Source organism: Somniosus microcephalus, chromosome 13 (assembly GCF_052327205.1).
Source record: "Somniosus microcephalus isolate GS21.2 chromosome 13, FLI_Smic_1.0, whole genome shotgun sequence".
Lineage (NCBI taxonomy): Eukaryota > Metazoa > Chordata > Chondrichthyes > Squaliformes > Somniosidae > Somniosus > Somniosus microcephalus.
Window position 1 is genome coordinate 56,073,226 of NC_140999.1, and position 27,400 is coordinate 56,100,625.

The window sequence follows — 27,400 nt, forward strand, 5'->3', positions numbered from 1 at the left end:
GCATCACTAAAAGAGATGATCTGGTCATTATCTCAGTGATGTTTGTGGGATCTTGCTGTGCACCAATTGCCTGTGGCGTTTCCTACATCACAACAGTGACTGCACCTCTAAAGTATTTAACTGGCTGGCGCTTTGGGGCGTCCTGAAGCCGCGCGAAAGGCGCTATAGAAATGCAGGTTCTTTCTATGGAGTTGAATTATTTTCTGCAAAGATAATCCAGGGGACGTAACTCTGTCTGGTGAGGGGACAATCCCTGGAATCGAGTCCCTCTACACAGTGACAGTCCCGACAGTGGCCCAGCTCTGTGTGTGCACTGTCAGACCGCACCTCCCTTTTCTGTGCCAAGGGGTAGAGGTAGTCTGGAGCCGGCGGAGAGCTGCTTTCGTTTTCTCGTCTTTGTTGCCTTGCCATTGGTTGCTTTTACAGCTCGTTCGTCGGCAACCTGCGATTTTGGGAGAGGTTCCGGGTTCACGAAGCTGCCAACACCGGTCCGCATCCGCATTTAACACGAAGGAATAAGTTAAGAGGTAAGAATTTGAAGAAGAGGAGTGGGAGACGTGGCCCAGGGTAGGTGGTGGTGGAGGGAGTGGAAGGCTTGTAGCCCCAGAGCAGAGGTTGCCCCAGTGAGACCGGCTCGCCTGCTCTGTACTGGTTTGTTTTCAACAGATCATCAGGTTTAGTCCCATTTCCGCCTCTTCAGAGGCAGCTCCGGACAGAAGAGCAAACCTTTCTCGGTTACTGGACCACCTCCGCCCGCTGGTGGCAGTGCACAACATTCACTAACTTTGCACAGGGGCTGCCTTGCAACCTGACCAATTTAAAAGCATGCCCCTACATATCAGAAAGGTTCAGGGAAGGGGAAAAACTGCAAATCATTTCAAGCATGTACTGGAAACAATTTTAAGGGTTCCAAATTAGGGAAAAATCACATTACAGTTAAAGAAAACTGGGGATATTGCAAAGGCCTGGTTACTAAAATCACTTGTTCAGACTATAGTGCCCAGGAGAAAGATGAGGTACTATTCCTGAAGCTTGCATTATGTGGCAGGTCAGGGTGACAATGAGGCGGGTGGGGGGTTAAAGTGGGAAGTAACAGGGGGCCACACTTGTGGATGGAATTAAAGTATTCAGCATCTCTGCTGGGTGTCCCCAGTGTAGAGGAGGTTGCACCGTGATCAGTGAATACAGCTACCAGATTAGAAGTACATGTGGTTTGCTGTCAGTCATGGAGGGGGTGAATGGACAGCTGCTGTATGTGTTGTGATTAAACATGGAAGTGCCAGGGCAAGTGCAGGTGGAAGCCAGGTTGGTGGAAGAGTGAATCAGGGCATTGTGGAAGGAATGGTTTCTCTGGCAGGCAAAGAGAGGAAGGAAGATGTGCTTGGTGATGGGATCAATGTTTCATAGAATCATAACAGCACAGAAGGAGGCCATTCGGCCCATAGTGCCTGTGCCAGCTCTTTGGTAGAGCTCTCCAATTAGTCCCACTCCCCTGCTCTTTCCCCATAGCCCTACAAATTTGTCCTTTCAAGTATTTATCTAATTTCCTTTTGAAAGTTATTATTGTAGCTACTTCCACTGCCCTTTCAGGCAGTGCATTAAAGATCATAGCAACTCGCTGTATAAACAAAATTCTCATCTCACCTCTGGCTCTTTTGTCAAAACTACGTCTTCTGGTTACTGACCCTCCTGCAGGTGGAAACAGTTTCTCCTTATTTACTATATCAAAACCCCTCATAATTTTGTAAGTGGTGGAAATAGCAGGAAATGACCTACCAACTTCAGAGGCTAAGTCCCACTCCAGGGACTTGAGCACAAAAATCTAGGCTGACTCTCCAGTGCAGTGCTGAGGGAGTGCTGCACTGTCAGAGGTGACGTCTTTCAGATGAGACGTTAAACCGAGGCCTTGTCTGCTCTCTCAGGTGGATGTAGAAGATCCCATGGCACTATTTCGAAGAAGAGCAGGGGAGTTATCCATGGTATCCTGGCCAGAGGTGCAAGGCTGCAGCCAGGCTCCCCCATCACTCCCTCCATATGCTTATGGAGGGAGGCACAGCCCATGGGCAGAAGAGACCTCCCTAAGAGATCAACACGACCTGGTTGTACATTGCAGAGAAGGGCACAAGCAGGGATGTGGCCAGGAGGGCCTGGGTGCAGTGCCACAAACGTTTCAATTATCTCAGTAGATCACGAAACGTTAGTACAAAGCCACACTCAACCTCAACCTGCTGTTCCTCTCATCACATCCCCATCACTCTGCCTTCCCTATCCTTCTCCTGCACACCAACTTACCTTGCACCTCCACCCATCTCTCTCTATCTAAATTATCACATCCCATCTCACTACCCACCCCTCACCCTCATCCTCATCCTAGTGCAATCCTACCAACTAACAACACTTGGGTGCTTTATGCAATGTTCATGTAAAGTTTCTGTTAATGTGGTGTCAAACATTGAAAGCTTTATTTTCAACACTTTGCGTTCTTGGACAGATTTGTGCGCACCTTTGCGAGTGGTTTAGTGAGTTGCAGTGAATGGTGAGACATAATGGTACCCCCCTCAATGGTCATGAGTGTGAAAGGAATGGCTTGGGCATTGTAGGGATGCTTTATGGTGTTGGCGTGGGGTGGTGCCAACCTGGCGCATCATGTGGCAGCCAGGGTGTACACCGTCAAGTGAAATAAATCTGGCCATGGTGAGGCCATCCCTGGCCTCCTGGGCAGCAATGTGGTCGGGTGCTGATGCCCTGCGTCCTGTGCAGCATCAGTTGATTGCGGAAAAGGTTGTTGTTCTTGTTGGTGGTGCTGGTGTTGGGGCTGATCGTGGTGGGGTTCTGTGGACCAAGGTGAGAGAGTTTTAAGGCCACCCATGCTGATGGAATAGATGGCAGGTGAAGTAAAAATGACAAGTGATATGTCAATGGTGGGAGAGGTAATGAGGTCAGACTGGATGGAGACTTGTGTAAAAGACTTGCAGCATCCTGAATCTGTAGTGGAAATGCAGCTTAGAGAAGCTAGTGGTTAAGGGAACATTTCTCAATCAGCTGGGAGCTTTGACTTGCCATTTGAAGCTGTCAACTCATCAGCTGATTCAATGGCGATTGACCTCCCGCCTCAGCTTCACAGACGAGGTCTAGGCACAGCGGGAAACCGGTGGGCGACCTGTCAAATCCAAAAAGCTAGGAAAACACCATTGATAAGTGGCTGTAAACAAGCCACTAATGATTTTAATTGCCTCCCCCACCTCTGCGTGTCTGGTCTGCTCAGCACTGACAGACCCGACATTTGGTAAAGGTGCGTGGCGGCGGCTTCACAGCGGTGTCCCTACCCGCAGGGGGAAGAAAGCACTTTCCCACCCGACCCACCACTGATCGCGCCCGCTAACCCCCCCGCAAAATCCAGCCCATAGAGAGAGACCACATGAAGGTGAGAGATGAGTAGAAGTACTCCAGGCCAGAGTGTGAGCAGCAAGCAGCAACAATATTGTCATCAAAGTAACAGAGGAAGAGGTCAGGGAAGGATGCTGAGTACAAACAAAGGGGGAGAAAAATTCAGTCGGTTGCGCCTCCCGTTAGCACCTTAAGAGGGCGCTAACGGGATACAAACCAACTAGCGCCTGGGCGCGGCACTGCCCACGCCTCCCGCAAAATTCAGCGGGAGGTTAGTGGTGGCGCTAACCGGTAGCGCCCTGCGGCGCTGCGCTGCTGGCGATGACGTCATTGGTGTGCGCAGCGCCCCGCTCACGCCCCGGCCACGATCTTCGGAAGCGCCCCTGACTTACTGCCGGACGCTATGTCCGACAGGGGCGGGGGCGTACTGGGGCCGGGGAGGCGCAATTTAAAGGCGAGGTGCGGGGCGGTTATTTTTGTTGCTGGCCGCCTGCCAGCACCTGCCTGCGCTTCCGTCCCAGACCTCCTGAAATGCCCCCCTCCATCCCCCACGGAGTGCTGGCTGCGCTCCAAGAGCCCGGCACTTCTCTTGAGTGCCGGGCTCTTTTGCCTGCATTCCCGATCCCCAGGGGCCCAGCTGGGCCCCAGGTCGCGCTGCACAAGGCCCCTCCCCTTTAAGAAGGGGAGGAAGGCCTGCGTGTGGCGCTGCGGCACATAACGCCGCAATATTGACTCACAGCGCCCCAAGAGGGATGTGGGGTGCTTCCAGTAGCGCCCCACTTCCCTCTTGGGGTGCAACCACTCAATTTCCGGTGCGGGGACGCTAATTTTTCCGGGGCGCTACTCAATTTTTAGCCCAGGGTGTTTCACATATCTTACAAAAAAAACAATCTCAGCTAGGTCCCATGTGGGTTCCTTTTGAATTACCTTTTATCTGGAATAAGTGAGTGGAGTTAAAGGAGAAATTATTCAAGGTAAGAACAGGTTTAGTGAGCTGGAGGGTGGTGGTGATGAGTGAGACGGGTTGGGCCGCTGTTGAAGGAGGAAACAGAGGTTGGGAAAGATTTCCTGGTGAGGAATGGAAATGTAGAGTGATTGTACATCAGTGGCGAAAAGGGATTTGATAGTGATGCCAGGATTAGAATTGAGAGAACAGAGTGTTATGTTCATTAATAAGTAGTCATTTTTATTAAGAACAGCTAGCTTTTGCTAGACACTTTATTGAGCACATGTGGACTAGGTACAGTATCTGTAGAGGCCTCCATCTTGACTGCTGCCTTGTGGGTAGCCTAGTGCATCCTGGGTAGCCCACTCTTATATACATACAGCACCACCTAGTGTACCATTCCAGAATGACAGGTTACTGATCATTACATCCCCCTTTCTTTGAGGTTAAACAAAATCAGTATCAATCAATAACAACATAAACATCTTCAACAGTCAATACATTTTCAATGTAGTTTTCTTTGTACTCAAAGATTAAGTCTATCAGGCTTTTTTACTTCACGTGTGGATCTTCTCAGCACAGGTAAGTCTGATGTGTTTTCATGAGAGCCTGTATGTGTATTTCTGTTAGATTGTTCTGGTGGTGAGTGACAAGATTCAGTTGCGGCATTGTCATCGATTTGCTCTTCGATAGTCTCTTGTGTTTTTAGGAGGGAACGGCGGTTCCTCCTGAGAATCTGTCCTTCCTCAGTTCTAACAGTGTATGACCTTGGTCCTACTTCCTCAAGAACTGTAGCTTTCCTGTTCCATGCATCTGGATCCTCAATCCTGACAACATCATCCCTTGTCAATGGTTTCAGAGTTTTGGATGACTTGTCATAGTATGATTTCTGTTTCAGCTTTAACAGTTGAAGTCTCTGTCTCAGTTCCTTACTCTGCTTTTCTTTTGCACAGCAGAGTAGCGTGGTATGCAACTTGCGACCCATTAGGAGTTCAGCAGGTGAAGAACCAGAGTCTAAAGGTGAGGCTCGGTAGCTCAGCAGGGCGAGATAAGGATCAGACTTGCTTTCTGTCGCTTTCTTCAGTAGCTGCTTGGCACCTTTCTCTGCCTTACCATTCGACTGAGCATACAAAGGACTGGATGTGATGTGTTGAAAGTCATAATGTGCTGCAAACTGTCGCCACTCCTTACAGTTGAAGCACGGACCATTGTCGCTAACGGCAGTCCTGGGAATTCCATGTCTGGCGAAGATGGATTTCACATGCATTATGACACTGCTTGCTGTGGTGCTTGAGAGCAGCGCCATCTCAGGATAGTTAGAATAGTAGTCAATCACTATTAGATAGTCTTTACCATTTAAATGAAAAAGGTCCATACCAACCTTTTGCCATGGTGCTGTTGGTATGTCAGCTACTATCATTGGTTCCTTTGCTTGTTTGTTTTGGTGTTTCTGACATGTCTCACATTTGCCTATCATGTTCTCAATGTCCTTATTTATGCCAGGCCAATAAACAGTGTCTCTTGCTCTCCTTTTGCATTTTTCAATTCCGAGGTGTCCCTCATGAATCCTTTTGAGCATGTCTTGACGTAGAGCCTGTGGAATGACTATTCTGTTCTGTTTTAGTAATAGTCCACTTGCGACACTCAATTCTGACCTTATGTGAAAATATTTTGGACAGGAACCTTTTGGCCAACCATGATGAATGTTCTCTATTACTGTTTGTAATACTGTATCTTTTACTGTTTCTTCTGCTATTTGCTTTAATTTTGTGTCTGACACGGGCAGCGCAGCAGTGACCATACTCACATGAACACCCACGTCTTCTTCAGTAGAGCTCACATGACTCATTGTGGGTGCTCGGGATAGTGCATCTGCTAACACGATGTACTTGCCTGGTGTGTAGATCAGTTCAAAGTCATATCTTTGCAGCTTCATCATGAGTCGTTGAATCCTTGGAGACATCTCGTTCAGGTTCTTTTTTATGATGGCAACCAGTGGGCTGTGGTCTGTCTCAACTGTGAAGGTGGGAAGTCCATATATGTAGCCATGAAACTTTTCTAGTCCAACTACCAAGCCTATACATTCCTTTTCAATCTGGGCGTATCGACACTCAGTATCAGTCATAGACCTGGAGGCATAGGCAACAGGCTTCCAATCTTCACCCTCTGCTTGTAGCAAGACCGCACCTAGGCCATCTTTTTATGCATCCGTTGACACTTTGATTCTTTTTGTTGGGTCAAAGAAGGTGAGTACAGGTGTGGTTGTCAGCACTGTTTTGAGGTTTATCCACTCTTGTTCATGTCTTTCTGTCCATGCGAACTCATTTGTTTTAAGTAGCAGGTCTCGCAGACAGGCTGTCTTGGCTGACAAGTTAGGAATGAACTTTCCAATGAAGTTTATCATCCCCATGATGCGTAGCACTCCTTTTTTGTCAGTGGGTCGGGGCATTTTGAGTATGGCGTTTACTTTTTCCATATCTGGCTCTATTCCTTTACCAGATAGATTATCTCCTAGGAAAGTGACTTCCTGGGTGCCAAACTGACACTAGGCTTTGTTGAGCTTCAGTCCATTCCGGCGTATGCTCTGTAGCACTTTAGTCAGTCTCTCATTGTGTTCTTTCAGTGTGGAGCCCCAGATGATGATGTCATCAACATAGACCCGAACTCCTTCCAGACCTCCAGATGTGTTCCATCGCTCTATGAAAGATTTCAGATGCAGATATTATCCCGAAAGGCATTCTGAGGAAACAATACCTGCCAAATGGTGTGTTGAAGGTACAGTATTTGGTGCTCTCTTCATCCAGTTTTAGTTGCCAAAATCCTTGTGAGGCATCGAGCTTTGTAAAGTATCTGGCACCTGACATTTCACTGGTGATTTCTTCTCGCTTGGGAATCTGGTAGTATTCACGTTTTATGTTTGCATTTAAGTCCTTTGGATCCATGCATATTCTTAGATCATTGTTCTTTTTCTTTACACATACCATGGAGTTAACCCAGTCTGTTGGCTCTTCGACTTTCCTGATGACTCCTAGTGTGGTCATTCTGTCCAGTTCATTCTTGAGCCGGTCACGCAGGGGTGCTGGAACTCTTCGTGGAGCATGTACCACTGGCTGAGCATCCTCCTTTAGCTGGATCTTGTAAGTGAATGGTAGAACTCCAAATCCTTTGAACACATCCTGGAAATTATTCACTACAGAATCCACCGAGTCATCTGGTCTGCTTATGGCACAGTTTATACGGTAGACTCTCTTGACCAGTTCTAAGTCCTCACAAGCTTTGTCACCCAGTAGTGAATCAAGTTCTTCAGCCACAACAGAAAACATGAGATGATGCACTTTGTCTTTGACTGTCACTTTAAGTCTACATACACCTAAGCTATCTATTTTCTGTCCATTATAGTCCTTCAGTAGTACTGACTTTTTTGTATTTTGGGCTTTTCTTTCATATTGTTAATGTCACTCATACTGATTAAGTTTGCTTTTGCCCCAGTGTCTAGTTTCAATGTAATTAATGCTCCATTTACCTGCAGTGGGATCATCCATTTGTCCTCTTTTACTGCATTAACTTTACGTTCAGCATTGTTAATTCCTGAGGGCTGCACATTTTCTGTATCCTTTTTGATATTGTCACATGACACCATTCCTACAAAAAATGTCTCACTTAAATCAGTGTCCTCAATTACATTAACTCGTTGCCCTTTCTTAGTTTTTACTTTTAAAAAGCATTGTTTGGCAAAGTGATTCTTTCCATGACATTTTGTGCACATTTTTCCAAACGCTGGACATTGTTTTAACTGGTGTTTGTAACCACAGCGTTTACAATTAAAAATTCCTTCCTCCGATTGCTTTTCACTTCTGTTCTGCCCATGTTTCTTCCCCTTGTAGGACACAGCACCGATAGCAGCACTTACTGCAATCGCATCATCATTGATTTCACTGAAAGTCTTGGCATGCTTTTGAGCTAGCTTGCTAGCTTGGCATATTTTCACAGCAATTTCCAATGTTAGTTCGGTTTCTCTCAACAGACGTTCCCTGACTTTTTTATCATGAATACCAAACACAATCTGGTCACGAATCATGGATGCTTTCAGCTCAGAGAAATTACATGTCTGTGCTTTCAGTTTCAGATCAGTCAAAAAGCTATCAAAAGTCTCATTTTGCTGTTGTGTCCGAGAACGGTAGATGTACCTCTCATAGGTTTCATTCTTTTTGGGAGAACAATGTGTATCAAACTTCTTTAGCACATCGTCTAATTTTTCTCTGTTCTCCTCTGGATTAAATACAAATGTATTAAATACCTCTTATCACCTGTGGGCCTGCAACCGTGAGCAGCAACGCTATTTTCCTTGTGTCTGGCTTCGTACCGTACCCGATGGCAGCAATGTAGAGTTCGAATTGTTGTTTAAAAGTCTGCCAATTGTAGTCGACATTTCCTGTGAGTTTCAAACGCTCTGGTGGCTTCAAATTCTCCATGTCACGTTGCACAATATTCAGCAGATCTTACTAATCATGGTACCATGTTATGTTCATTAATAACTAGTCGTTTTTATTAAGAACAGCTAGCTTTTGCTAGACACTTTATTGAGCACATGTGGACTAGGTACAGTATCTGTAGAGGCCTCCATCTTGACTGCTGCCTTGTGGGTAGCCTAGTGCATCCTGGGTAGCCCACTCTTATATACATACAGCACCACCTAGTGTACCATTCCAGAATGACAGGTTACTGATCATTACACAGAGTGCTGCACATTCAGAGGAAGATAGATTGGAGTGAGTAAGGGAAGAGAAATAAGACGGCTGATAGCACGATAACAGTTCTCAATTAAAAGATCGAGAAGGCTGGAGGGAGGAGTGGAGGGTGATCAGGAAGGATGGAGACAGAAAATGAGATTAGATTCAATGAAACATAGAAGATAGGAGCAGGAGTAGGCCATTCGGCCCCTCGAGCCTGTTCCGCCATTTAATGAGATCATGGCTGATCATCCAAATTCAGTATCCTGTCCCTGCTTTCTCCCCATATCCCTTGATCCCTTTAGCCTTAAGAAATACATCTAACTCCTTCTTGAATATATTTAATGAATTGGCCTCAACTGCCTTCTGTGGTAAAGAATTCCACAGGTTCACCACTCTCTGGGTGAAGAAATTCCTCCTCATCTCTGTCCTAAATGGCTTACCCCTTATCCTTAGACTGTGACCCCTGGTTCTGGACTCCCCCGCCATCGAGAACATCCTTCCTGCATCTAGTCCTGTTAGAATTTTATAAGTTTCAGTGAGGGAGGGGTTGTTAACCTCCTGAGCAGAAAGAAAGGCATGGAGTCGAAGGCAGCAGAAGAGGAGCTCAACCTGATGCCCAGCTTACGACTCTGAGGGTAAAGGAGGATGAAACTAGGCCCCTACTTAGGCCAGATCATTCAGGGTCAGAAAGGGTAAGGTTCAGAGGAGATGGTGAAAACCTGGCAAAGGGTAACGTTAGAAGGAGAAATAGGATCAGAAGGAAGTGAAAGGGAAGAGGAATCTGAGGCTAGCATCCAAGAGGTTGTTGGAGTTTCCAGTCTTTGTTACCTGAAAGGAAGAATTTGTTTTCTTAAAGTGTCGGATGAGACAAAGAATGATGTGGAATTAAAGACCAAGGCAGCTGAAATATAAATTGAGATGATGCTGCTGAAGATAGAGGTCCTGAGCATGCGGCGTGCACAGAGGGTGGAGAGAGTGGACTGCATGTACTGGGGCATAGGGAATCAAAGCGTGAAGAATTGATGTGTTTTTCATGTTTTTTCAGTTTTTGTTAAAATTGTGCTTGAAGAAATTAGAATCGTGAATGGGGAATATTCCAGGTCACTGATTTGTGGTTTTCATGGTAAAATGAATCATGGACTGTTATCCCTAAATTCAGTAAAAAATCATGGAAAATCCTATGATCTTGTGTAATAAAAACAGGAATTGGACCATAAATTAATAGACCTAATTAAACACCTGTAGAATTTGATTCCCAACCACCAGTAAAATCCCCGTATTCACGTGGAATAACAATGGAATTTGGCTTGGTACCATAAATCAGTGGCCTCAATAATATTACATTAATGAAATTGTTCCTGACGTGTGAGTAATTTCATTTTTGTAATATTGGGATTGTCTTTTTAAGTGTTACAGTGTGTGAATTAAAATTGGTTGGCCCAGGAAGACAGGAATTTTCCCAAACGTGTCTGCAGGGAGTTGCCTCCCTGAAAAAGATGACCTTTAGTTGTGTCCTTTCTGTATCTCTGTTGAGACCTCTCGGCATTCCACGGCTGGGATTGTTTCTATTTCTGTGTGTATCTGCAGCCGACCCTCCCTGTGCCTTTGGGAAGCAAAGGGGAAGTTTGTTGCAGTACTGGATGTCTTGGAGAGAGGGAGTTATATATAGAATAATGGATAGCTTGCTATGATGCTGTAATCTAATCGAAGGTTTCAGGTAACATCAGGGCCACAAGAGTGAAGCTTGACATTTGTTACTGAACCCCAAGTCTGCCCTGAACTCACTCCTAGCACCTACCAGCATTATAAATTTATATATACTGTTTAATGATAATTATAACTATCAGGAAAGATTGAACAGACTGGAGCTCTTAATCTCTAGAAAAGAGAAGGCTGAGGGGTGACCTAATAGAGGTCTTTAAAATTATGAAGGGGTTTGATAGGGTAGATGTAGAAAAGATGTTTTCACTTACGGGAGAGTCCAAAACAAGGGGTCATGAATATAAGGTAGTCACTAATAAACCCAATAAGGAATTCAGGAGAAACTTCTTTACCCAGAGATTGGTTAGAATGTTAAACTTGGAGTAGTTGAGGTGAACAGCATAGATGCATTTCAGTGGAAGCTAGATAAGTACATGAGGGTGAAAGGAATAGGATATGCTGATAGAGTTAGGTGAAGAGGGGTGACAGGAGGCTGGTGTGAAGCATAAACACCGGCAGAGACTCGTTGGCCCGAATGGTCTGTTTCTGTGCTGTAAATGCTATGTAAAAGGTTAATGTGTGCTAGGCTGGGGTTGGGGGAAGGGAGTGGGTGGGGTTATTTTGGTTTTGTGCCTGCAGTGGCAGTCTCATTTTCACCTCAATTTCCTCGCCTACTCTCCTGCTCATGCTGGAGTGTGGCCACATAGCGTTGGCTTTTCTCCGAAGCTTTCTTCATGCTTTGACCTTGGACAGTAATTGCTGCATAGAACGTAGAAGTTTACAGCACAGAAGGACCCATTGGGGGGGATTTTAACTCGGGTGCGGGATGGTGTTGTGTTATCCGAATTTCGTGTTTCCCACACGAATCTAAATTGATATGGGAGATTGATGCAATTTTAACTTAAGTGGCCAATTGATTTCCAACGTGTGGAAAGCCTTTGCAAATGGGTTTTTCATGACTGAAAGTCCCCTCCGATGACATCATCATTGCTGCTGCATTTAAGGTCCACAGCAAGCCTTGCTTCTTCCACAGACTGCCAAGCTTCTTGTCTGTGCAGTGTGAGGGAGCTGCAGCAATAATACCATCGCTTCGTTAATGTACATAAAATTTCTGATGGCAAATGTTGCAGTTGTATCATCTGTCATTTCACTAGTGGGACTTCCACATTGAGGGCTTAGGCATACTTGCAACTGTCAGTATGGTGGTCAGAGTACTAGGAATCCTCTGGTTCTTGGCCATTGTCTCTGCTCTGGTAAGAAGCAGCGAGGCAAAAGTGTTTGTTTGACTAGGCTAAGCAAATCTGGCCAGGATGAGTGCGTTCCTTGCATCCCGGGCAGCAATGTTCTCGCGTAATGCTGCCGCTGGTTGATGGGCCTCTGCAGGATGTTCGTTTTCGCCCTCCTCCTCCTGCTCATCTGAGGAGGATATGTGAGGAGCCACTTGGTCCTCAGGAATCTGCAAGCCACGACGCTGTGCCATGTTGTGAAGTGCACAGCAAACCACGACGATTCTGGAGACCCTGGCTGCTGAGTACTGCAGGGTTCCACCTGATCTATCCAGGCATCTGAAGTGCATCTTCAGCAAACCGATGGTTTGCTCAATATTGGATCTGGTGGAAATGTGGCTGGAGTTGTAGCACTCCTCAGCTTCGTTGGCTGGCCTCCTCAACTGCATCATTAGCCACGTCCTCAGGGGATAGCCCCTGTCCCCAAGTAGCCATCCGTTAAGTTGGTCTGGCGGACTGAATCGCGGAGGCACACTAGACTGGCGCAGTATGAAGGAGTCATGGCAACTGCCAGGGTACATGGCACAAACATGCAAAATTTCCTTCTTCTGGTCACACACCAGCTGAACATTGAGGGAGTGGAAGCCCTTGCGGTTGACAAAAATACCTGGATTGCGATGGGGTGCCCTAAGGGCCACATGTGTGTAGTCAACGACGCCCTGCACCCTTGGAAAGCCTGCCAGATTAGCTAATCCAACCGCTCGTGCCGTGACACTTGCTCGATCCTTGGAGAAATGGATGTGATTGTGCGCGAGGGCAAAGAGGGCATCGGTTACTTGCGTGATGCAAGTGTGTGCGGCCGCCTGGGAGATGCCGCTGATGTCTGCTGCTGATCCCTGGAATGAGCCCGATGCAAAAAAGTTGATTGCGGTGGTGACTTTGATGGCCACTGGTAATGCTTGTCCACCTGGTCCTCTGGGCTGCAGGTCTTGCTGTAGCATTGCGCAGATGTCAGTCACTACCTCTCGCGAAAGTCGGAGCCGCCTTTGGCACTGCTGCTCAGACATGTTGAGATAGCTGACCCTGTGTCTGTAGACCCTGTTTGGGGGGTATCTCCTGCACCGATGGACTTCCAGGCGCTGGCCCCTTCTGGCCTGTGCAGCCTCAGGTGGGTGAGCAGCAGCCTGTCGCTCCTGCTGCTGCTGCTGCTGCTGTTGCTGGTGCTGCTGTTGTTCCTGGTTCTGCTGGTGCCGCGGCTGGTGCTTGAGCTCCTCTAATGCCCAGATGGGAAGGAAATAAATGGCTCCCATGCTTCTGGTATATGCTTCCGTTGAGGAAGCGCTGAGTGAAGGTGGTGAGAGGGGTTTCCCAGGAGGTCACACTGGAGATGGGTGTGAGGCTCTAACCTTCCACAGGTGTGGTTAAGCCTTCTAAAAGTTGCCCCAGGCCTGAGACCACTAAGTCCTGCCACCTGCAAATGATGGCTGATCAAATCTCCTCTTTAATGGTTGACCTGCAGTTGATAGTCAGCAATCCAATAGTGCTCCCACCAGGTTTCACATTCGTGTTTCCCATCATGCGTGTTTTACGTGGGAAAAGGGTTAAATCTGCAAGGGCCTATTAAAATAGGATTATAGAGGCCATTTAGTGGTTATTAAGGGCCTTAAAGACCAGTCCCGCCTGTTGGATGCGGGACGGAGTCGGGACCATCAGACACGCCTGAGTTAAAATTGCTCGGAGTCGGGAACCAGGCAGGGAGGGTCCTGCCCGCCCACCAGTTTTTGCGATTTTAACCCCCCGCACGCCTCCAAGCCCGACTCCACGGCTCAGTGAAAATCGAGCCCATTGTGTTTGTGCCGGCTCTTTGCTAGAGCAATCCAAAAACTAATCCTGCTGCCCTGTGCTCTTCCATAGCCCTGTATCGTCCTCTGCTTCAATTATTTCCCCAATTTTGCCTCAACCGCTCCCTGTGACTCAGCACTTCATGCTCCAACAACCCTTTGTGTAAAGAAATTTCTCTTAAACTCTCTCTCCGCCCTCTTAGTGACCGCTTTAAATTAATGACCCCTTGTCACTGATTCCTGAAGCAGAGGGAATAGTTTTTTCCTATTCACTCTTATCTAAACTCTTCATAAGTTTTTTAAAAACCTCTATTAAATCTTATCTTGGGAAGAAAACAGCTTGAATTCCTATAGCACCTTTGACAACGTCAGGATATCCCAAAGCACTTTACAGCCAATTAATTACTTTTTGAAATGTACTTACTGTTGTAATATAAGCAAATATGGTAACCATTTTGCACAAAGCAAAGTCCATCAGATAGCAATAGGATAAATGACCAAATAATCTGTTTCGGTGATGTTGGTTGAGGGATAAATGTTGATTAGGACATCCCTTCTCAGCTTCAAATCTGTGCAGGCAGTTTTAAAAGGCAGACTGCCAATCGCTTATCTCTGCTCCAGTGGAGATAGTCCCAGAATCTTCACTCCTCATAATTATAGTTTCTTATCCCTGGCATCATCCTGAAGAATACACGACGTATGTGCTCAATGGCTTTAATGTACTTTCTATAATGGGATACCCAAAACTGAAAACAGTACGTAAAGGGCATTCGGGCCAAGCCTGATTCTATCCCCACCTGCCATACACACACACACAGACACATGTTCCATCAGTAGACACTAGCTAGCAATCAGAATTAGCTAATGTTATCCCTTTTGGGAACCCAATTTTAGCACCCTTACTGCACCATTGGGTGAGAGCAGCTAACTTAGCATAGGTCAGGGATCAAACCTTGGGGCCTTCTGTTTCTGTCTGGCTCAGTTCCACACTGGCAGTGCGTTTACCCATTGTGTCACCGGGTTCAATGTTGTCTTTCACTCTACTCCAAGGTTTACAATAACATTTTAGTCTGTGCACAGGGTAAATGACTGTGGCATAATTTAAGGTTTATTGAGGAATAATTATGTTCTGATTAACGGGAAGCTCTGTGTTAGTGTGGTATCCATGGTGTGGAGATGCCGGAGTTGGACTGGGGTGGACAAATGTAAGAAGTCACACAACACCAGGTTATAGTCCAACAGCTTTATTTGAAATCACAAGCTTTCGGAGCGCTGCTCCTTCTTCAGGTGAGCTCCTTCTTCAGGCTCCACTTCACCTGAAGAAGGAGCAGCGCTCCGAAAGCTTGTGATTTCAAATAAAGCTGTTGGACTATAACCTGGTGTTGTGTGACTTCTTACATTAGTGTGGTATGTAATTATATCCAGTGTTTGTCCAGCAGCATTTATTACCACTGAATCTTGTTTCAGATAAGGTTACATTTCTCCTGTGGAGATCTCTTGGATCATTCAGCAGATACCTCAACACAGACTGGGGATCAAGCGTGCGATCTTTTGCTCCTGTGTAACTCAGTATCACACTGGGCAGTGCCGATATTTGTTGAGTCATTGTGGGCTAGTTGAATGGCTTCAGATAACTAATGTCAACAGTTACAAATATTAGCTCATATTAGTTTAACCTTTACAACACTCGGCACCTCCCTACCGCACAAATTACCATTAGAGCTCATTCTGTAGTTGTGTGCGCCTGACGTGGAGCGGTGCTCACAGCAAGCACTGGCCAAGAAATCACGGGCTCTCAGTGTCTGATTCTTCCAGCTTTTTAAACTAGTGGATGCAAAAACAAGCACCGCCAGCCCGCAATTTTCCAACCAGCCGCTTCACGCTCGATTGCAAAATAGCCCTATAGTATGGTAATAATGGGAAAATGCTCAGCGAAAAGGCAGAGAAAAGAAAGTAGACAGAATTCCATTAATAATTTTACTAGTTCCACAATAAGTTTCTGTAATCCGCACAGTGAAACTGGCAACATTCTTCACTGCAACCAGAAGTAGTTTCTCTCTCACAATTCTTCCTCTCCCAACCCCACCACAGTGGAAGAAAACAAGAGTGACTGATGGGAGAGTGTCAAATAGCAGCTGGGAGGAATAGAAGGATCGACAATGCCTCTCTCTCTCTTGCCACTCACTCTTCCCCTCAGTCTTTCGCTTTCTGCTCTGTGTCTGTGTGCCCACTCAGTGTAAGTCTTTTCCCCAGGTCTCATACTGTGTCTACACATCTCTGTCTTCCTACACAGTTTCCCTCCCTCCCTCCCATACAGTGTCATATTCATTCTCTCTCTCTCTCTCTCCCTCAGACTTCTTTTCTCTCCCCTAGCAGATGGAATAGTGGACATGGTTCATGCCTGCATATCCCTCACATCACTGCGTAGGGAGATGTTGAATGGAGGCCAGAAAGTTCCCCCTGTGGGGAGAGACGACCATCCTGGAGTGTCTTTTGTCATAACAATCGTTTCAGAAGCAGTGTAGGGCAAGGCAAAGTGGGATCCAAGGTAAAGAGGCAAGTTGGATCCGAAATTGGCTCAGAGGCAGGAAACAAAGGGTAATGGTCGAAGGGTGTTTTTGTGACTGGAAGGCTGTTTCCAGTGGGGTTCCGCCGGGCTTAATACTGGTATATATTTTGTGGTATATATCAATGATTTCGACTTGAATGTAGGAAGTATGATTAAGAAGTTTGCAGATGATACAAAAATTGGCCATGAGGTTGATAATGAAGGAGAAAGCTGTAGACTGCAGGAAGATATCAATGGACTGGTCAGGAGGGCAGAACAATGGCAAATGGCATTCAATCCGGAGAAGTGTGAGGTAATGCATTTAGGGAGGGCTAACAAGGCAAGGGAATACACAATAAATGGTCGGATACTGAGAAGTGCAGAGGATCAGAGGATTGGAGTGCATGTCCACAGATCCTTGAAGGTAGCAGGACAGGTAGATAAGGTGGTTAAGGCAGCATACGGGATGCTTGCCTTTATTAGCTGAGGCATAGAATATAAGAGCAGGGAGGTTATGCTTGAACTGTATAAAACACTAGTTAGGCCGCAGCTAGAACACTGCGTGCAGTTCTGGTCACCACATTACAGGAAGGATGTGATTGCACTAGAGAGGGTGCAGAGGAGATTTACGAGGATGTTGCCTGGGCTGGGGAATTTTAGCTATGAGGAAAGATTGGATAGGCTGGGGTTGTTTTCTTTGGAATGGAGGAGGCTGAGGGGAGACCTAATTGAGGTGTATAAAATTATGAGGGGCCAAGATAGAGTGGCTAGGAAGGACCTATTTCCCTTAGTAGAGGGGTCGATAACCAGGGGGCACAGATTTAAAGTAATTGGTGGGAGGTTTAGAGGGGATTTTGAGAATTTTTTCACCCAGAGGGCGGTGGGGGTCTGGAACCCACTGCCTTGAAAGGGTGGTAGAGGCAGAAACCCTCATCACATTTAAAAAGTACTTGGTTATGCACTTGAAGTGCTGTAACCTACAAGGATACGGACCAAGTGCAGGAAAGTGGGATTAGGCTGGAGAGCTCTTTGTTGGCCGGCATGGACAAGATGGGCCAAATGGCCTCCTTCTGTGCTGTAAATTTCTGTGATTCTATGATATGAAGGCCTGAGAGCAGATTACCTGCCTAGTCTTTGGATGCAGTTGCCATGTGGCCTGGGAGGATGTGGAAAAGCTGACATTGGAGAAATAACTTGGGGAGGGGAATAGTGACATAAGAATTCTCACAAAAAAAGTTGTATTTTCATCTATCTACATTTCAAAATAGAATTTCTAACACAGAGTGTTCCCGACTGAGATTTGCCACAGTTGTAATCTATTAGCATTGGAAGATTATTCTGAGGCCTGTTCTTTGTACTTTGGCACAACACCAATTAGTAAGGTTCCCTTTTCTAAACATTTCACACATATGGCTTTTGAAAGGATTGGAGCAGGCTTGGGTTTTGCTGCTGTTTTTGATGGTGTTGGTTTGTTGCTTGTGTTGTAGAGTGTATTAACTGATGCTCGACGTGAGGTTTCAGATCGATATTCAAGTGCTCTTTATTACGCCGGTGGGGAGCCAGTCTCTCACCAACAGACTTCTCCAACTTGTTACAGTGTATACAGCATTTTTATACTTTCAAATACCTCGTAACAAATCTTATGACTTGTTACAATCTTATTGGACTTCTGCAGTTGCTTAATTGGATTATAAGCTGCTGATTCAAACTGACCAATTGACTTACGGATGATGCAATGCAGCTTTTGGTTGATTTCATTAACTCTGGGTATAGTTGCTGATTTGAAAGGTCAGTTTTGATCACATTACAAAACCTCATCAAGATGTTTCTGTTGCTGTCAGCAAATTTTTAATTTTAACTCTTTCCCCACTTCACCTGTGTACTTTGGAATTTTGGGGGAAATTGGCACCATCTAAAGGTGTCTCTTTAAGGTTGTGTGGATGGTCACCCAATTTGACATCTTTATATCCAGGGCTTGATACACATTGATCTTCCTCCAACAGTAAAACCAATATGTTTAGTAGCACGATAGATGTATGGAGGGGGAGGGGGTGCGGGGAGTGTGATGGACGGGTGTGTGAATGTTGTAATGGACTTGTGCCACTAGGGGTGCAGATTTAGTGCCGTTATGCCACTTGACTCGTACTGTATTATACTCGAGAGGTACGTTTTACCGGAGTCCTGAGATGTGATATAGTGTATTAGATTTTCTTAAGGTGGATCTAGATTCTTAATTCCCCAATACAGTGAATTCCTGATCTCGACTGTGCTGTCAGGAACATAGGAACAGGAGGAGGCCATTTAGTCCCTCAAGCCTGTTCTGCCATCCAATGAGATCATGGCTGATCTGTGACCTAACTCCATATACAGGAAACTTTGGTTTATCCGGATGTTGTATGTCCAGAAACCTCGATCTAACGGCAGAAATCAGCAGCCGTTTTGGTTCGTTTTTTTTTCTTCTAGCATTTTTTTTTTTTTTTAACAGTCAGGCTCTGGAAAGCGTCTCTGTAGCTTAGCAACAGCTTCAGAGATGCTTCCAAGGTACGGGCTGACTGTTTACAAGCTGTTGCTAAGCAACAGTGTTTGTTGTCAGATACGGAGATGAAAACCTCCGTATCCTTCAACATTAGCGCTGGTCTATCCGGAAGTTTTGATAGATCGGCAGCAGCTCGGTCCCGTCGGTGCCGGATATCGCAAAGTTTCCTGTACCTGCCTTTGCCCCATATCCCTTAATACCTTTGGTTAACAAAAACCTGTCAATCTCAGATTTGAAATGAACAATTAACCCAGCATTAACTGCTGTTTGCGGAAGAGAGTTCCAAACTTCAACCACCCTTTGCGTGTAGAAGTGTTTCCTAACTTCACTCCTGAAAGGCCTCGCTTTAATTTTTAGGGTATGCCCCTTAGTCCTAGACTCCCCAACAGGCGGAAATTCTTTCTAGCTACCCTAACAGTTCCCCTTAATATCTGGAGATGTCATGCAGAGGCCCAGATGTTTTGCTACAGAAAGGGGGAGAATGTTGGAGGTGATTCTTCTAGGTATTGGTGGAGGTTTGGGAACAACTCAGTTGCCCTTTTCATCCAGGGATGATTTATAGTGCAGGGAGAATATACAATTGATCTTGTATCTGCAGCTTGGCTCAGTCAGTAGCACTCTTACCTCTGTGTCAGAAGATTGTGGGTTGAAACTCCGCTATAGACTTGAGCATATAATCTAGACTGACACTTTGGTGCAGTACTGAGGGAGTGCTGAATTGTTGGAGGTGCCGTCTTTCGGATGAGATGTAAAACAAAGGCCTCGCCAGTCTGCTTAGGGGGATGTAAAAGATTTTACTGCACTATTGAAAGAATAGCAGGAAGTTCTTCCAGGGTTCTAACCCTCTTCAGTGTCAAAAAAGTTAAAACAAAAAACAGTAATTTCAGTCTGTTTTTTCAGAACTGCCCTAGGAAATTTACAAGCCCTTTACAGTCTGCAAATTTTCCAACACCAAGCAGCAATTAAACTCTGATTGACCTTGGGCTGTGTTTATTTACAGCAATTAGACTCTGTGTTTAAATGGGATAAGTCATCTTAAATATAGCATGGTATAACACCCCTGTACTTATAAAACAGAGCATCGTCTGGGTTACTGTGAGCAATGCCACAGGAGATCTGCTAGTGCTAAAGTAAGTTAAATATTATAATAAGTTGTTAAATATTTAACTAGGAGATAAGATTTCATGAATTTACTGTGTGATGAGAGGAGACATTAAATTCCTTTTGTGCTGGTTTCTGTTGAATAAACCAGAACTTCCCTAATGGCCCAGTGGATACAAATGTGGTCCAGTGGATACAGATATGGTCCAATGTAATAAACCATAGAGACCAGAAGGTCCCAAGTTTGAACGCTGGACCTCGTTGAGTCAGCTGATTTCAACCAGGAGTGGCATCAGGGTTGTTACGGTTGTCCACACACTAAGATGACTATTCCTGCACCCGATTACTAATTATTGTCTCCTGCTGCATTGTGTGAGCATGGACATTGCATGAAGAGAGGGTAGCTCTATCCTGTGATGTCCTCTATGGGTAATTAGCCTACTGGCACTCATCAGTTAGGTTCACACATGAAGAATGGCTGCCTGGACGTGGTACCAGAGGGCAGACAGCACGCATGGAACCATACGTCAGTATGACTAAACAGCATAAAAAGAGAGGGGAGGTTGTGAAAATGTTGTTGCCAAGACAAGTAACTCCTGTATTCCATTTCTTTTTCAGATTGAACTGATGGAGCCTAGCAAAGTATCTCCGTCCATCTGAGCATTGGTACTACGAGATTCAAATAGGGTTTGCAGACTGACAAACTTCCCATCCAGTGTGATGTGCCCAAGAGGTGGTCTCCTGTTGTCAGATCAGCCTGGATGGAATCAGAAGTAATGTCAATATATACCAACACAGGGTGGTTCCTTTGTGATCCATTAGTCTGGCTCCATTTTGACAGTAGGTGTGATCATGGCAGAAGATTGTGATCGCATTCCATCTCTCGATGATTTGTTTGACATTTTGTCTGGAGTCCCGGTGGAAAGACTGCGCAGCCTGTGGTATAAGTTTAATCCTGACAACTCGAGAGCTTCAAAGGCTCGCCGACTCCTTTATAGCATCATATCATTCTTATTGAAGAAGAAAGATGAGGCTGAGAAAGCAGCACGGTCGGTGTCAAATGAGACACCGGCTAACAGATCCGCTTTGTACATTTTCAACAAAATTCAAGGTTCAGATGGTGCGGAGGGAAAACAGGAAGCATCTGAAACGTCAAATGAAGAGTTTGCTGCAGAAGATGGTAGTGTTCTTGCAGACCTGGCCTGGATGTACGCAGTGCTTGTGGAGGAAAATCTGTGCAGCCCCTCCGTGAGGAACCGAGCATGTCGAGCTGCCATCAAAGCGTTCAAGTCCAACAATCAAGACCGCAGTTTGGAACTTCAGGAACTTATTGAAGAATTTAGGTTACAATTTGGTTCTTTGGATTTTGAAGATGAGGAGGAAAATGCTGAAGTATCAGCTCTGAAGTCAATTGAAGAGCCAAGCCCGAGTATGAGATCGACTGTTGCATGCAGAACCAATCCAATGACAATCCCTAGTCAAATACCGACTGGCTCACTTAATACTGCAGAAATTACAATACCCAGTCATTTTGAAATCAGTGCGTCTCCTACTGTATCGTTCACTTCCGATTCATATGGAGACAACTTAAACTCCTCGATACCAAACCCTGGAGAGTATGCAGTTAACCCAGCCAATTCTACCAACGTAACTTTGAATAATTATAATAATGCTGTAGGGAATCTACCTTCTGACAACTATTTGGGAGGGGGGAGGGTGACCCATAGCATGGGGGCTCAGCATGGGGAACAGGATGGTGCTCTCTCAGTTTGTCCTACTAAAAGTTCATCAGGAGATGAAGGGAATGAAGTGAGACCAACTGAATGTACTGGAAAAGCAAGCGATGGCCAGGTAGTTACTTCAAAGTCAAAAATGTCAGGGGACCAGGGGACAGGGAATGGGAAACATACCAAGTCCATTTTACACGACCCTTCACTGGGAATGACCAAGTTGCCGACAGGTGACCACTCTAACTCTTCTGTAACCACATCTGGTAAATTCAGCCCTTCTGGAGATCCTTCGGAGGCAGCGGAGGAGAGCTTTGAGAACAAATTTTATTCTTTTGTTGTCTTGCACGGCCCAGAGGATATGGATATTGCAGAAAGCGTGCGAGTTAGATTGGAATTGGTAGGGGTGGTGGAGGGTGCAACGTTTGAGGATTTCTCTATCCCGGGACAGTCTCCAATAAAGTGTATTGAAGATGCAATTAACAACTCTGCCTTCACAATCCTCCTCCTCACAAAAAATTTTAACACTCGCTGGGAAGAGTACGAGACCAATATTGTCCTGATGCATTCAATCAATAATGAGCACAAGTACAACACAGTCATTCCACTGCTACCGAAGAAGGATCGGTTGCGTGAAGATGAGATCCCTTTTGCACTAAGTGCTACCACTAGTCTGGATGAGAATTCCAGCCACTTTGAAAGGCATGTAAAAAAGTTGTTTAAAGCTAGAGTACTTGAGAGGCATAAAAAAAGTTGGCTTGAGGAGCAAAGGCGAAAACAGATTCAAGAAAAAACAAATCGGGCCAAAAAAGACATTCTGAATGCTCGTAAAACTGAATTAGCTCAAAAGAAGTATATGCAAGTTTGCAGTCAACTAGCCCAGATGCAATATTATCAATTCTTCCAACCAATACCTCCACCCCATCCAGGACCTGCTGCAGTTAGTGGGCAGGCACAGCCCATGTTAAACCCAACTCTGTATCCAGGCGTTGCTTTCTCTGGTGTACTTCCACCTGGCATTAATCTTCCCCTACCGAACCAACCAAATTGCATCCCACAGCCTGCCTTCTACCCATTTATGCAACCACCGTTTCAGGTCTTTAATCCTGGCGTTAGCCAGGGAGGTCAGACTGTAACTGTCAGTAGTCCTGCTCAGCAGCAAGGCCAAGGCACTAACATAATCCAAATTCAGCACGCCAGAAATGTACAGATAGGGGACTCCAATCAGATGACAATAACAGAATCCACTGAGAGCAGTGAAAGCACAGATGGTGACGAGGAGGAGGGTAGTGACCACAATTAGATATATTAAAAGTTATTTTTGATAGATGGAGGAATTAAAGGCCAACAGAAATATGGATCCTGGTAAAGACACCATCTGAAAATCAAACCCACAATAATTGTATTATTTCCTTTATCTTGGTAATAATGGCTGTACAGAAATATTCCGATTTGCCAGCAGTTCGAATCAGTTTTTATTCCATGGGTATTGAACCATTCCGGGTCCGTGCTTAATGCCCAGCCTGAGCTCGGTTCTCTGATCACAGCAATGCTTTGGCAGGGAAGCTACAATTGGGCTGAAATGGTGTTTAAAGCCCTGAGCTGCAGAAGGACAAAATCGGCCCTGTGGTACCTGCTCCTGATTGTCACCCAGTGGCTCCGTGTCTGTCGGGCATGAATAGAACTTGACAATGCGGTGATCTTGTGGGGGAACAGAGAGAGAGAGGAAGGGTGAAGAGAAAGTTTGGGAAGGAAAGAGACTGTTTCTGGGTGTTGTGAAGAACCATGCCAGTTTTTTCACCTGGTTACTGTGCAGGTTTCATTGCGAGGACTACAGTAGCTTTATTTGATTCCTCAAATAGAACTAGATAAAAATGATTTACAAAATCCTTTATGCTTTTTTTTCCCCATTGAGGCACCCAATCATCATTATTATAGTACAATGTTAATTCACACGTCAAACCTAAAAAGTAAGTGTTGTAAAGTTGATGGAGCTGGTACTGTTAATTGTTGGCCCTAGTTATCTGACTTTGTAAAAAGTTGAGAGTCAGCTTCCCAATGACGCAATGGGTAAAGCTAATGCCTGATGTACAGTAGTACTGAGTTGTACAGGGCAGAAAATCTTAGCTTTGCCTTTTTCTTGTGCTGTCCCGAAGGTGCTAACTCCCTTACGGAGGTATAGCTCAAAGTCGCTGTTCATCTGGCCCAAGTGGCCACTATTCATGTCGTGCCTTGACGGCGAGTCACAGCCGAAGCCATACCTGGTGTGTCCTGCTGTCCGCACAGGATGGGGACAATCAGAGAGTGAGGGTGGCTGTTTTCTGTGCAAGAAAAGCAATGGGGTAAAATTGGAAGAAATTGCGACTGTGAGATGCACAGTCTTCATTTTGGATCCAGCTTGCAAATTTGTCCAAAATTCAAATGGCCATGTGTGCTCGCCCCAGATCCTGGCGCACTCATTGATTAACCTATTCTAGCAATAGTCCCAGTGAAAGTGTTCCCTCATGACTCATTAAACCACACATGCTCTATCATGGCTGCCAGTGTACTTTCAGAAACCAATAAAAGTGTTCACATTATTAGTATTATAATAATGGAATGTATTTGGAAAGGGGAAGTGTGCACTACTGAATCATCTGTGCACTTACTGGTGTGGATCACTGTAACCATTGAAACAAGTAGAACACAAAATATTTATCCTATGCCTACTCTAGGCATTAGTTTTAAGGTCATAAAACACTGTAAGTGAGAGAGCTACTGATAAATGCACAGATATCTGCCTTTCTAACACTCAAGATTGGCTCAGTTGCTATGTGCAATGCCCAGTAGGGTATCCAGCCATATGGACCAGGAGGGTTGCAGGTTAGCTGATCTTCGCAGCAGTGGCACTAGGGCACCCCACTTGGCCTCAGGACCCCATGGGCTAGGGAGGGTTCCTGCTCTTTATCTCTATCCAATGACTCCTACCAGAATGTATGCTTGTGAGGACATTGGGTGACAACAGGATTGGCCTCAGTTGTGATTGCCCACCAAGGTCAAATAGTCTGTGGGGACACATTCCTTAGACTCTCATGTGAAGAATGGCCACTTACTATTCAGGTGAAACAACGTCCCCTTTTATGGGCTATTTGGAGAACATTTCTACTCTCTTGTTCTGTTTTAGCTCCACTGTAACCTGATTGTTTTTAACTGTGCAACTTTAAAGAGACAGTGTCCTTTTGACGATTAGAATTCAAGTCTCATTTACAGCAAAAAATTGAAAATCTTTCCCTGATGAATAAACAGGAGCTCCATGCAGCCTGCACCATGAACTGTATGGAGTGCCATTAATGCTGAAACTGCCCTCTTTGGGGGGGGAAGAGGTGAAGTGGAGCCTGGATTAGAATTGAGTCAATGTTACGTGGCAGATTGTGTCATGTGATGTCTGAGCCAGGCAGATCTGCAGTATCCCAGGACGCTGTTGATGATTAGATGTGGAGGGGTAGACCTGTCACTGGGGACTGGGATTCTTTCCACACAACTCTAGATAATAATCCTAATACAATAGCAAAATACTGCGGATGCTGGAAATCTGAAATAACAGAAAATGCTGGAAACACTCAGCAGGCCACGTGACGAAGGGTTACAGACCTGAAACGTTAACTCTGTTTCTCTCTCCACAGATGCTGCCTGGCCTGCTGAGTGTTTCCAGCATTTTCTGTTATTCTAGATAATCTGAATCCTGCAACCCAATGACCTAATTAGCAAGGTGGCCCTAGCCAGACAAACAGTGGATAGTCTACCAGTGTTTTGTGCTTTTTAAAACTCCAGCAGTGGCAATTTACACCTAAATTCTCTGGGTTTAGGTACAGCGGGTGTGGACTTGCACAGAATTTGCACTCCACATCAGGCATACAGAAACGACTTATGTGGATTTCTCAGTAGTTTGGACACTCTTGGAGATGGGTTTCCTCGTGTCCAGACATCTAGCTGACCAAAATTAAAATGACTGAGACTTCAAATTATGCAGAATGCAGGCTGTTTCTCAAATTTTATTGGGTAACATAAAAAAATCTAGTGGATCAACTGATAAATAGGCCAGTAAACACCTGATTTATAATTGGCTGGACTTTCCAATAAAATCGTGGCCTTGAAATTGTGTTGTGGGACAGTCGTTATGGGCATTTAATGTTTGCCTTAACACCACTGCTAAAATAGTGGTGAGAGGAATTTCAGACGAAAGGATCAAGCTTATGCACGCTAATAATCTCAAGGCCAAACATGTTTTTAGAGGTTAAAAAAAAACAGCAACTGGAAACACACAGCAGCTCACCCCAGCATCTGAAAGAAAAGAGACAGGTTGGGTGGGTTTCAGGTGGGTTTTTTGACGTAAAGTTACACCCAAAATCTTAACATTTCTCTTTCAAATGCTGATTGACCTCTGTATTTCTGGCATTTTCCATTAAGTTTTTTTTAAATTAAGCGTAAATGGCCAGGATTGTTTCCCTTTTCCACTTACCCCTCTCATTTATTTTTTAAAAGATTGCCATCTTGCATTTCACATTTCACTCGTCTTGACAACCAGACGCAGAGCTGTCTTTCATTCTGCTAGCGCATTTCACACTTCATCCAGAGCCATCTTTTGTTTCTTAATCTGTCCTATTACCATCTCGTCTCACCTTGAATATCTCTTAATGTCTCTTTACCTCTCACAGACCTTCCCTTTTGTTCTTTCATCCCCTCCCCCATTTCCCTGCCCCCAACTTGCTTTTTCATCTGTTGCATTTCGTCCTGAAACGTTAACTCTTGTTTCTCTCTCCACGGATGTTGCCTGGCCTGCTGAGTTTTTCCAGCTTTTTCTGTTGTTATTGCAGCCCTGGATGAGTTGTAAAAGGGACATTGTCTCACACTAACTGACAAATTAAAATAATTTCGTATTTAAAAAAAAAAAGTAGCTAAGTTAGTTGATTAATAGTCTAGAATTTGAATGATAATCAGTGATAAATGTTTACTGGAAAGGTTTTTTGGCTCCTGCCTCTATTTTTCTGATACTGTAATACAGTGAATCCTGTCTTTAAGAGCGTCTGTCTAGATTTACCCCCTACCCGGGGCTGCTGGTTAACATTCGGCCTGCTCTTCATCGGTGGTCGACATTGCAGTTTGGCACCATACCACTGAAATTGGGCACCCACTCCGTATAATAAAAGGCATACTTGTATTCTGCTACGAGATATCACTGTTGCCTTTAATAAGTAAAATACATTGAAGGCACGCTGATGACATCTAGAGGCACAACAACATCATTACTGCACCAATCCCCCAATGATGCCTTGAACCTAGTATTAAAACTGCATCTGGGAGTGAGAGTGGAATCCTAGTTTCAAAACCCCAACTGTGAATGTTTATCTCAATTTAAAGTTGTGAATCTTCAATCACAGTTGTAGAGAGAGCCTGTTAAAGATCGGGTTCACTGCTTGCTGTTGATGGGAATAATTGGAATTTATATTGGATGGGAAGAACTAATGGATACGAGGCTTGTTACGATACCAGTAAAGATTTTGCAAATAATGTAAAACATCTTCAAGGATTAAAATGTTGAAACTGAGACTCTGATTTTATTGGGGAAAGCTTATGTTTTTTCTGGGGATGGTGGCGGTCTTTTTATTTTAAACTTG

At 45.1% G+C, this 27,400-nt stretch overlaps 1 protein-coding gene across 1 annotated transcript; it reads left to right on the top strand.

The window, feature by feature from the left end:
• The first annotated feature begins 226 nt into the window (after window positions 1-226).
• On the top strand, window positions 227-27,330 carry ticam1 (TIR domain containing adaptor molecule 1). Its single transcript, XM_086004923.1, has 2 exons — window positions 227-527; window positions 20,638-27,330. The coding sequence occupies exon 2, from the start codon at window positions 20,872-20,874 to the stop codon at window positions 23,047-23,049; it is 2,178 nt and encodes a 725-aa protein (XP_085861049.1). The 5' UTR covers window positions 227-527; window positions 20,638-20,871; the 3' UTR covers window positions 23,050-27,330.
• Window positions 27,331-27,400: the final 70 nt, after the last annotated feature.

Bases quoted from the DNA above. Each gene is read 5' to 3' on its own strand.
- ticam1 (XM_086004923.1), top strand. From the start codon at position 20,872: ATGGCAGAAGATTGTGATCGCATTCCATCTCTCGATGATTTGTTTGAC.